Raw genomic sequence first — 12,458 nt, 5'->3', positions numbered from 1 at the left:
GGATTCCACTTGAAGGTCCTGATACTGGAAGTCAAGGCAGTTAACGGAGCGGCCACACGGCTGTAATCCCGGATGAATCTGCGGTAGAAATTCGCAAACCCCAAAAATCTCTGGAGCTGCAATCTCGCACCGGGCTGGGCCCATTCCAGAACCGCTCTAACCTTCTCCTGGTCCATCCTAATCTCTCCCCTGGAGATGATGTACCCGAGAAAGGATGTCGTGTGGGCGTGAAACTCGCACTTCTCGGCCTTCACGAACAGGCGATTCTCCAACAATCGCTGCAGAACCTGCCGGACATGCTGGACGTGGTCGGAAGGTTCCTTCGAGAAGATCAGAATGTCATCCAGGTAAACAAACACAAAGAGACCGATCATATCTCTCAGGACGTCGTTCACCATACTCTGGAATACCGCTGGAGCATTGGTCAGTCCAAACGGCATCACCTGATACTCGAGTGACCCATCGGTGTATTGAAACCCGTCAACCACTCGTCCCCCTCTCTGATCCGGACCATGTGATACGCATTGCGTAGGTCTAGCTTGGTGAACACCGTAGCACCCTGTAAGGAGTCGAAGGCAGAACTCATCAAGGGCAGGGGATACTTGTTCTTGACCGTGATGTCATTCAACCCCCGATAATCAATACACGGTCGAAGAGAGCCATCCTTCTTACCCACAAAGAAGAATCCTGCCCCCAGGGGTGATGACGAGGGACGAACGAGACCAGCAGCTAGGGACTCCTTGATGTAGGTCTCCAACGCCTCACGTTCAGGTCGGGAGATACTGTATAACCTTCCCTTGGGGTAGACAGCTCCAGGGAACAGGTTGATGGCACAATCATATGGTCGGTGGGGAGGGAGTGACAGAGCCTTCTGCTTACTGAAAACTTCCCCCAAATCGTGATATGTCTCGGGAACCAGGGACAAATCTGGGGGTTTAGCCTCAATCACCTGACTGGGAACCGAATGGGGGCAGGCAGTCTTGAGACAGTTAGCATGACAATCAAGGCTCCAACTCGTTACCTTGCCCGTCACCCAATCGAACGTGGGATTGTGTTCCTTCAGCCAGGGGTATCCAAGGACCAGAGGAACCTGGGAAGACGGCAGAATGAAGAATGAAATCATCTCAGAATGATTCCCCGACAACCGCATCTTAACCGGTTCAGTCCTCATCGTGATACGTGCCAGACTACTGCCGTCCAGAGTGGTAGCTTCAATGGCTTCCGGCAATTGCTCCTTGGAAAGCCCCAGCTGTTCCACCAACTCGGCATCTAGAAAGCTTCCATCGGCACCTGAATCGATAAAAGCGTTAATCGCTAAGCTCTGATTCCTGTTCATAAGGGTAGCCGGGAAACGGGGTCTGACAGAGGTATTGAGAGGTCGAAACTGGCTCGCTAAAAGTCCTCCCAACTTTAGCGAGCCGCGCAGTTTGACGACCCGACTGGAACCTGAGAAGCTGATCGGTTGGACGGAGCCCATTGCTTCTCCCTCCTTCGCTCTCGGACTCGATTATCCACCCGAATAGACAAGGCTACCAAGCTGTCCAGGTCACTAGACTCCGGATAGGAGATCAACTCATCCTTGAGCTGCTCCGACAGACCCTGGTAAAAGGCCGCTTGCAGAGCCTCCTCATTCAACCCACTCTCCACAGCCAACGTCTTGAACTCGATCACGAAGTCGGCCACGCTGCGAGTTCCTTGGCGAAGCGAAAACAGGCGCCTAGCTGCGTCCCTCCCTCGGACGGAATGGTCGAAGAGCTTCTCATCTCGGCCGTGAACCCCTGGTATGAAGCCATGCAGGGATCCTGTCGTTCCCAAACGGCTGAAGCCCACTCCAGCGCCCGACCACGCAGCAACTCAATCACAAAGGCTATCCTAGCCTTGTCTGTGGCATAAGAGTAGGGCTGTAGATCGAACACTAATCCACACTGCATAAGGAAGGAACGGCATCTTCCCAGCTCCCCGCATATTTATCCGGTGTCGGAACCTTGGGCTCACGGAAGGACACAGCTTCAGAAGCGGCAGGCGAGATGGGTGAAACCGGTAGTGGATCTTCCACCGGACACTTGCGTTGGTTCTGGACCTCCGTCAGACCCGGTAGAAAGGTTCCGAACTGACAACGCGATCTCCTGTAGTACCGTGCTATGATGGCCCAACATCTTCTCCTGCTGGTTAATGGCATGGCGAACAGAGTCCAGGTCCGCTGGGTTCATTTCTGGCCGGATCGTTCTGTCACGAGTTGCTAAGCCAGAACCCAGAAGCAGACCAGGACAAGGTAAGTGAAACGAAGGTGAGTGTTTATTTACAAGTTCAATAGTGATGCTGAATAATCCAGGGAACAGAGCGGGCGGCGTTGATTAGTTGTTGGGGGTGCAGTGGTTGATCCCATCCTGGGTCGGCAGCCGCCACCACCAGGCAGAGGTTGGATGAAGGTTCCGGACGGGTGACTGCAGATGGAACAAAACGGGGGTGAGTAAGCAACAAACCAACAAGGTGCAAAAACAACAAAACTAACGCTAGGCTCTAAGACTGATACTCTGGTAAACCTACTGTTCATGGCTAACGATCCGGCAGGAACTGGATGTTAGGCCAGAGCCTAAGAAGGGTGATGATCAGGACCAGGTGTGCAGATTGCTGATGGGATACAGGTGCGGAAATCAAAAGAGCTCCCCGGAGCGTTCCCGAACCCTCGGGAAACTGGAGATCACGAACAGAAAAACTAGTCACCAGACAGGACCCGACTCAGACTGCCGGGATCGTTACAGAGGGAGTTCTAGGCATATTCTGCCCAGGGAAGAAACCTCGCCCACTCACCCTGCTGGTCCTGACAGTGGCAACGAAGAAACCTACCCAGCTCCTGGTTCATGCGCTCCACCTGCCCATTCAACTGAGGCCTATACCCGGAAGGGAGGCTGCCCCAATCTTCTCCAGGAAAGCCTTCCACACTCGGGAGGGGAATTGGGGGCCACGGTCCAAGAAGATGTCCTCCGGAAGTCCATAATGCCGGAAGACCTGTTGGAACAGGACCTCAGCGACCTGGAGAGCAGAAGGAAGACCAGTTAGTGGCAAAAAACGGCATGATTTGGAGAACCGATCTACGACCACCAGGACTGTGGTGAAGCCATCAGAACGTGGGAGGTCAGTGACAAAGTCTATGGACAGGTGTGACCAAGGTCGCTGAGGCACTGGGAGAGGAACTAGTTTGCCTGCCGGGGCGTTCCGAGGTGTCTTCGTTTGGGCACATATGGAACAGGAGTTGATATAGCGGGAGACATCAGTAGCCAAGGTGGGCCACCAGTATTTTTGTGAGAGAGAATGTAGGGTGCGTATCATACCGGAGTGCCCTGCCATAAGGGTGGTGTGCGCCCAGATCAGCAGGTGGTCATGGACCCTGGTGGGTACATACACACGCCCCGGAGGGTCGTTGGCAGGCGCTGGGTCCTCCTGAGCCGCCAGGCGGATGTCTTCGTCCACATCCCAAACGACAGGTGCCACGATGAGAGATGGAGGCAGGATCCCCCCGATCCTTCCTTTCTCCGGTATTGTGCATCCTGGAGAGTGCGTCGGCCTTCACATTCTGAGATCCTGGGCGGTAAGACAGAATAAACTGAAAGCGAGTAAGAAATTGTTGTGTTGGGAACGCTGTCGGTCTCTCAACATGTCGTTGAGACGAATGGACGTGGCGATGAGGGTATCAAGGTCCATCTCATCGTCCCGACTTGCGAGTTCCGTCGTAATGTCCTCCCGTAAGCCTCTCCTGAAGGCCGTGCGCAGAGCACGCTCATTCCAGCCAGAAGACGCCGTCACCGTGTGAAAGCTCAGTAGCGAAATCACCAGCGCTATCCTGGCTTGGTCCGATGGAGATGCCCCACGCTGACGCGCCAGATACAGTGAAACCTGTAGCAGGAAGCCTCTAGAAACCTGTAGCAGGGGTCCCTCAGACGTTGGTGATAGCACAGAAGGAGGTGGACTAGGTGCACTCACCACTCCCTGAGGTGGAACCGGAGCGATGGTCAGTTTATGCAGCGTTTGGAGCACTTTCTGCATGGAGGTGTTCAGCTGGGCAATCTGCTGCTGGTGCTGGTCGAGGTGCTGGGAAACTCCAGGAGGATTACCTGATGCATCCATCTTCGTGAGGTGTGTGATTCTGTGACGAGTACTGAGGATACGAAGAGGTAGGACGCAGGCGCAGGAATCAACAATGTAAAGGTTTACTTAACACTGAGCAAGAGAACAACAAAGAGCGAGTACACGACATGACACTAACAATCACACACAACACAACACTGAACAGTCCAGGGCTATATAGGGGTGGTGATGAGATTATGTGGTGCAGGTGCGCTGGAGGTGATTAGGGTGCGTTGGGTTTCCATTCCGGAGGGGAGCAACGGGAGGAGACGTGACACCTCCACTAAAGAATCCACTAATTCATTGAATATTTCACATAGTCATAAAAACATGGATAGGGAGGCATGTGAACCAGAAAGGTCACAAGCTCTGCCACTCACCTTCACATTTATACACGCTATTTCATTTAGATTCTCACAGGGCCAACAAATGTGATGTCACTCTGTGGGTACGTCCTAAATGGCATGCTATTCCCTATTTAGTGCACTAATTCTAACCAGGACCCATCGGGGTCTGGTCAAAAGTAGTGCGCTATGTAGGGAATAGGGTGCCATTTGGGACACAGCCATTGTGAGGCTGTACAACATAGTCCCAATGAAATCCGGATCAATCCCCCTGTCGCCTCCCCCTTCCTCTGGCGCATCCATAAAGACAGGGCGTTGGTCAGTAAACTAGACCCAGGGGTTAATGAATAGGACCGATGAGGGCTTTTTAGTCGTCCCTGTCTCTGCTTGACTTTGCCGTGGGGGCACTGTGCTCAGAGACTGAACTGTGGCCTGGGGAAACTATATCAGTGTTACCTTACCAATAGGTTATTGCCCCAACCTTAAAGAATGTGTCTTCAATTGAGTGCAATTGGGGGGAAATTATTGCATGAAAAGATGAAATACAGAAAACAATTGGAAATGTAAAATCAGAATTCAAGAAATTGTTGTTTGAAGTGCCTCTCCTAGATGAATGGGAAACCCCAGACTATGGAGAAGAGTCTGAAACACATAGAGATCCTATTCAATTAGGATTCTAATTCCTAATTCTATGCTGAAACAATTGTTGCTAACAGACTACTACAGAGTCTGTCTCTGGCCAAAGGGAGGGAGTCCTACTGCCTATGGTTTGCCATATGCTTACAGTCCTGGGAAGCCGAGCACAGAGGAGGGGACAGTACAGTCCTGGGAAGCCGAGCACAGAGGAGGGGGACAGTACAGGGAAAGACCGGCTCCAGAGGTGACCTATCCTCCCTGCTAAGCATCAACAGACAGACAGACAGACAGGATGGTTTTAGTTGGGGGAGGGGATGATGATTACAGGTCAAAGCCAACAGGAGAGGCCTGGGGTTAGCAGGGTAAGCTCTCTATGTGTGGACTGTTCACTCAACAGCTTGATTTGGTTGTAGCGTTTGTCACTGGAATGTGAACTGGCATCCATTCTGTTTGAATTATGACACGAACCTGGATTACACTACAGTATGTCATTTAGATTACTTTCCTTGACTTCTTCACGTGTCGTTGATGCTGTATTTTCACATGTACAGGGGACTACATATTGCTGGTAGACTCTTGTGTTTGTAAAGTAGCTATGATAACTTGTCAAGTCAAAGTACCAAACAATCATCTCCAAGAGGAGTCTCTGACCAGAGCACATTCTGATCTATCTAACACATCATATCTGATCCAGTGCTCTTAGTATGTTTTGAGAGATTTCAGCTAGTGAAGACTGAAACAGAGGTATAGACAGTAGACAGAGAGACTGATTAAAGAACCTTCATGTTGTCTCACCAACAGCTGCTGTTTAATTAAAAGGTGACTCATATTCTTAGGAATATATATCCTTCTGTGTCTGTCTCTGTCACTGTCTCTCTCTCTCTGCATCGATATTTTGGTAAAAATCACACAATTGCTTTATTATTTAGGGGGTTTTCTGGACTAATATGCGGTTGACATTCACCACATGGCAGTTTTCTTTGGTCAATATCGTATTAGAAAATAATATACTTTAAGGTTTTCCTCTTGTAATTATTGCCTTTAGCTACATTCAACTGAAATATCTGTTATTGACAAGCCTATAAGCTGAATTCCCCTGTGCCACTCTGCTCATCTAAAGCAATGTGTACAGACTAGTTGTCGAGAGACAATCTGAACTGACCTGAAGAGGTAGTCTGAGTCCATTACACAGAGGATGTGATCTTGTGCTGTGTAGAACGACACAATTCTGTACTGCTTTATACTCAGTCATTGGGGCTGGATTGAAAATCTGTAATGTTGAGGACAAGGGCTGCGTTTACATACTAATTGGTGTCTTATGACCAACCAGATCAGCTCTGAAAAAGATCTGATGTGAAAAAAGATCTGATGTGATTGGTCAAAAGACCAAATAGTGGGGGGTGGAAAGATCAGAATTGTGCTGCTTGTTTAAACGCAGCCAATGAGATCCATCAATCAAGTATTAGTTTTTTGTATATGGCTTTTTAGAAATATACTTGTCACATTTTGTGACTCACATGTGCTGAACAAGATGCCAGCCTGATCCTTTATCTGTTTGAGCTCTTATCTACTCCATACAGTTCTGCAAACCAAAAGTTGTGGTATGATGGCAGGAACAGACTGGTACCCACTACCAGCCTACCACAGAGCAAGGAGACTGGACAGATATTTCCTCATCCACTCAAAAGGATGACACCTCATTCATTCCAACACACTTTAGAACAGTGACTGAACGTTTTTTAAGACTTGAATACTGTAAGCCCTTCTGCATCAATGAACCTTCACCGATAGGTTTGAGGGAATGAGAGGGCCAGTCAGAGGGTTTAACTGCATTAAGACTGCCAGGCCACGTCCCAGTGAGCCACTGGTTGGGTGAATAGCTGTTTGTTTATTTCTAGTACTAAAGATTGCACACTCTGTCTCTCTGGAGTGTATTCTATTTGATGAAGGTTATGTTAATTAACGTTGCTATGGTTCTCCCTCCCTCTCTTTCTTTCTTTCTTTCTTTCTTTCTTTCTTTCTTTCTTTCTTTCTTTCTTTCTTTCTTTCTTTCTTTCTTTCTTTCTTTCTTTCTTTCTTTCTTTCTTTCTTTCTTTCTCTCTCTCTCTCTCTCTCTCTCTCTCTCTCTCTCTCTCTCTCTCTCTCTCTCTCTCTCTCTCTCTCTCTTCTCCCTGTCTCTCTCTCTATGTGATGAGTGAATAAATAAATTAGTAAATAGAAGGTTATCCAGATTGTATGTATTGAGCTTTATGAGCTGTTTGACATTCAAAATTATCTCTAATTCCCCCCATCTCTTTCTCTCTCTCGCTCTCTCTCTCTCTCTCTCTCTCTCTCTCTCTCTCTCTCTCTCTCTCTCTCTCTCTCTCTCTCTCTGTCTCTCTCTCTCTTTCTCTCTCTCTCTCTCTCTCTCTCTCTCTCTCTCTCTCTCTCTCTCTCTCTCTCTCTCTCTCTCTCTCTCTCTCTCTCTCTCTCTCTCTCTCTCTCTCTCTCTCTCTCTCTCTCTCTCTCTCTCTCTCACCTTTCTTACTTTCTTTCTCTCTCTCTGTCTCTCTCTCTCTTTCTCTCTCTCTCTCTCTTTCTCTCTTTCTCTCGCTCTCGCTCTCTTTCTCTCTTTCTCTCTTTCTCTCTTTCTCTCGCTCTTTTTCTCTCTCTCTCTCTCTCTCTCTCTCTCTCTCTCTCTCTCTCTCTCTCTCTCTCTCTCTCTCTCTCTCTCTCTCTCTCTCTCTCTCTCTCTCTCTCTCTCTCTCTCTCTCTCTGTCTCCTTCTCTCATCTCCTCTTCTCCAGTTTGTGGCCTTTGCCTCCTTGTTCTTCATCCTGGTCTCGATCACCACCTTCTGCCTGGAGACCCATGAGGCATTCAACACCATCACCATCATCAACAAGTCTGAGGCGGTGCTCAACGGCAGCCTGCCGGACCTGGGTCCTGATTACATCATCGAGACGGACCTGGCGCTCACTTACGTGGAGGGTGTCTGCGTGCTTTGGTTCACCCTGGAGTTCATGGTGCGTGTCATCTTCAGCCCAGACAAGCTGGAGTTTGTCAAGAGCCTGCTCAACATAATCGACTTTGTTGCTATCCTGCCTTTCTACCTGGAGGTAGGCTTGAGCGGGCTGTCGTCTAAAGCAGCTAAGGACGTCTTAGGCTTCCTCAGAGTGGTAAGGTTTGTCAGGATCCTGCGTATCTTCAAGCTGACGCGTCACTTCGTGGGGCTGCGGGTGCTGGGTCACACCTTGAAGGCCAGCACCAACGAGTTCCTCCTCCTCATCATCTTCCTCGCCCTGGGCGTGCTCATCTTCGCCACCGCGATCTACTATGCCGAGCGCATCGGCGCCAACCCCAATGACCCCACGGCTGGCGAACACACCATGTTCAAGAACATCCCCATCGGCTTCTGGTGGGCCGTGGTCACCATGACCACGCTGGGTTACGGTGACATGTACCCGCAGACGTGGTCGGGCATGCTGGTGGGCGCTGTGCGCCTGGCGGCGTGCTGACGATAGCCATGCCTGTGCCCGTCATCGTCAATAACTTTGGGATGTACTACTCGCTGGCCATGGCTAAGCAGAAGCTTCCCAAGAAGAGGAAGAGGCACATCCCCCAGGCCGCACTGGGGGGATCCCCAACCTGCCTCAAGGTAGACCTCAACACCACCTGCAACAGCCCCCAGGGGGACCTCTGCAACACAAAGGGGAGCAGGGTGCTGGAGCGCAACCAATCAGGTGAGACCGCTAGCACTCCTCCATTGTATCTTAAGGTGGAATTTGTCAGTGGGCTAGAGGTTATCCATGTATAGACAGAAGGGGAGGGAAATGGGGGAATCTATAAGGGATCTCATTCAGGTGGAAACGGCGGCCATTTAACAGACCCCCTTGAGAGACTCTACCGCCGCTGATAGAACGCCCATAGAACATTTAGCACTTCTGCCGCGCAGTCACAGCTATCCTCCAGTTGCCACGGAGATAAGAGAATGATGTGAAAGGAATTGATGGGTCAAAGATGAGAATGATTGCTGTGAAATAATTCTTCACTAATAAGATTTTGGACGAAAACATAAAAAGCATTTGACGCTTGAGGTTTTAAAGTAGGGATTGTTCATTTGTGACTTGACTGTACAGGCCCGTTTTTCCCATGTAGGCGTTCATCTGTAAATCACTCTGATATTGATGGAAATTAGTGATGACCCCTGTCTCCTTGGTTTCTTTTAACTACAGTATAATCCAGAATTTCCTCAGGGTATGCACATGCTCTGGTTTCTTTGCAATATGTTGCTTTATTAGATGTGAAATATTAACATTTAATAAGTTCAGAACTAGCCATGCTTTAATAAATGTATTCAAACACATATTAAATCTGTTGAGAAGCCAGCATGATCATTTTTTCTTTTGGGGGTGTAATTTGAAACGCAGACAATAGCATTGGCTATTTATTCTTAATATGCTGTGTGCAATCAAATGACATGTTGAATTCAAAATTGATTTTTTTAAATAGATGAATTCTAATTAAGCTTTTTCATTATAAGATGTGAGTAATGATACATTTAAGCCTATTTAGTTTTGGCTTTTGGCAAGCTCTTTTATAGGCAGACACTAGGTGCGGTGAGACCATCGATTGGGGTCCTGTCTATTTTACCTTTGACCCCTGTCCCCCAGCGCGCCTGGTCCTCATGGCATTTGGCAAGCGCTCTTAATGTGGGAGGCTGTTTGATGTGTGTCCTGATTCGATCCCTTGACCCTCCTTTTTCTCGCCCCCTCTTCCCCCCACCACCCTTAACCCCTCCTCCTCCTCCTCCACCTCTTCCTCCTCCTCTCTCCCTGCGGTCACCAGTACTGTCAGGGGACTGCAGTGGAGGCAGTGATGTCACCATGTCCCCCAGCACAGAGGAGAGGGTTCCCATGCGCAGGTCCAGCACCCCAGAGCAAGAGCGGAGGAGTGGGGGGACGTGCTTCCTGCTGGCTGCCAGTGACTACACCTGCCCTGCCGACGGTGGGATCAGGAAAACAGGTACTGCACCGTCCCTCTGGATCAGGATCCTTATGCATGTGCATCAGTACCCGTTACCATGGAAGTGTCCATTCTCATGGCTTTTGTTTGGTTTTGAAAGGCATGGCAGATGTCAATGTCATATTCCTCCCTGACATTTATCCATTATTCATTGTTACATCTTTATTGGGAATTCATAAATCATCATTCATTAATGGTGATTCATAACGAAATCACTTAGGCGTTTATGTCACTGCTCATTCAAGGCTGTGGGGCTTAATTTATGGTATTGGTCACTAAAACACCGCCACTAAACGTAATCCACAAGTCTAGCTAGTGTGATAAGGGAGACCTACTGCTACATCCAGTTTACACTACTCACCCCTCAACGCTTGGATGATCCACGAAAAGTCTCCTTCCTGCATCTGCACATACTGTATGTTGAATTTCTTCCAGGGAAGTAGAGGAAAACAGAGAGGCCCTCGTCTGCTAATGTAATCCAGCCTGAGGCTATAGGGGGATGTTGTAGTGGCACAGTCCTGTAGTGTGTCTGTGGAAAGGTCATGTTGTGTGGCGACCCAGTCCGCCCACCACTGTGCCCTAAAGGTCATCATAAAGTTAGTATCCATCTGCCGCCCCAGACAGAGCAGACAAAGTGCGCGATAAGCCTTCTCTCTTTTGAAAGGCATGCTAAATGCCGTCACTGAAATGTAGGCTAAAGAACACCACACAGTGCAGTACTAGACACTAGACAAACAGAAATAATAGGAATAGAATCAAGGTCGTTTATGAGGTCATGACCTGCTGTTTATACAGGTGCTGCCTGTGTTGTGTTAGAATGACCTGCTGCCTGTGTTGTGTTAGAATGACCTGCTGCCTGTGTTGTGTTAGAATGACCTGCTGCCTGTGTTGCGTTAGAATGACCTGCTGTTTGTACAGGTGCTGCCTGTGTTGCGTTAGAATTCACAACCATACTGCATAGTGTCTTCAAAAGGACACAAAAGGACCATTTTGTTGGAATGAGAAATTAACTTTTGGGCCTGGTGAACGTTTAGGCCTAAATTGTACTTCACTGTCTTAATTCCCAAGCTTTATCTCTGTCATCTTGAGCAGTTAATGCTGTGTTCATCTATTCTACACTGTAATATGGAACTCCGTTACGCTTTGGCTGATTGCCTCTTATCAGAAGTGAACTGCCTCTCCAGAAGGCAATCTAAATCTCATGCTGTAGGGTCTGGCAGTCAACCCACTCCCCTGTGTGTAATTGTAGAATGGCAGGGTTATAACTGTCATTTTGGGTTCATGTTAATTATTGCATTATTAGTATAGTACACTTTGAACTGTTCCAGAAGTATTTTCTTATTATGATTAATTCTATGGTTCAAATTGTTATGGTTGATTAATTGATTTGACATTGACTTAAAGCAGCTCTGATGTCTGCATAGATAGTGCTCCTGTTTAACTCAATCATCACATGGACACACTCACACACAAAGCCAGTCAATAAATCTCTCTGGCGTACCAGTTCATAAACCTCACAGCCCCCCACGTGGGGACCGGGACAGTGCTGTGCCATGCTAACAGCCAACCTGGGTCTTGAGGCAGTCTGCCAGGCATGAGACAAGCCTGGGCCTCCCACCGCCCGGACCCATACCCACCACATGGTGACTACGCATCATCATGGGCCGTGGAACAGTTGGGTGCCACGAGGCGGGCGTCCAGCTGTGCCCTCGTCTCAGCCTTCTCAGTCAGCGGTGGCGGTCGCAGTAGTGCGGCGGTTCATGCATAAAACATGGGGTCCTTTCTAGTCCCCAGCGCTACCTGTCGGCACAGGCTGAAGCTGCCCTTTGTTCTGCCAGCTCGGCTGGTTCTGAAGCGGCCTCATTTGCGCGCCGTCCCTTTTGAGTAAACGTTAAAACAAATGGATCCATCTACAGTATGCTAATGATGCTACAATTCAATTAGCTTGTCTTTCTTACTCTCCCTCTGTCTTTGTGCCAGCTGATTGGCCAGCTCTGTTAACGGTCTGGCTGGTTTGCCGTTTGTTTGTTTCTCACTGGCGTCTGGACATTTTAAAAGGACAACTGATATAAATGAATGTACATTCAGTTGGCCCGCACCACCTGCTGATCAGGCCATATAAGGATAGTGTGATATTTCCCTTATTACTTTCAGTCATTACAGTCATTATTACAGTCTCATCACCGTCGTTCTCTTGCCCGCTATCATTACGTCATTTCCACAATTATCATACTCATCGACAACGCGCTTTACATTTAAACACTGTTATTTTACATTTGCACGCCCTGTGTTTTTTATGCTGGCTTTACTTCAGCGATTTTCGTAGACATCGACACAAATGCTAGAGCTC

General features: G+C 48.6%; 1 protein-coding gene across 1 annotated transcript in view; it reads left to right on the top strand.

Annotated features, from left to right (window-relative positions):
* LOC121543370 (potassium voltage-gated channel subfamily C member 2) overlaps positions 1-12,458 on the top strand; it is an 84,733-nt gene that overhangs the window by 68,263 nt on the left and 4,012 nt on the right. Inside the window, 3 exon segments of the mRNA XM_045216481.1 lie at positions 7,891-8,575; positions 8,578-8,826; positions 9,932-10,108. Of these exon segments, the coding sequence (XP_045072416.1) occupies positions 7,891-8,575; positions 8,578-8,826; positions 9,932-10,108 (1,111 nt within the window).

The sequence above is a fragment of the Coregonus clupeaformis genome, unplaced genomic scaffold, assembly GCF_020615455.1.
Source record: "Coregonus clupeaformis isolate EN_2021a unplaced genomic scaffold, ASM2061545v1 scaf0720, whole genome shotgun sequence".
NCBI lineage: Eukaryota > Metazoa > Chordata > Actinopteri > Salmoniformes > Salmonidae > Coregonus > Coregonus clupeaformis.
The sequence above is the reverse complement of the archived record's forward strand: the minus strand, read 5'-3'. Positions and strand labels throughout refer to the sequence as shown.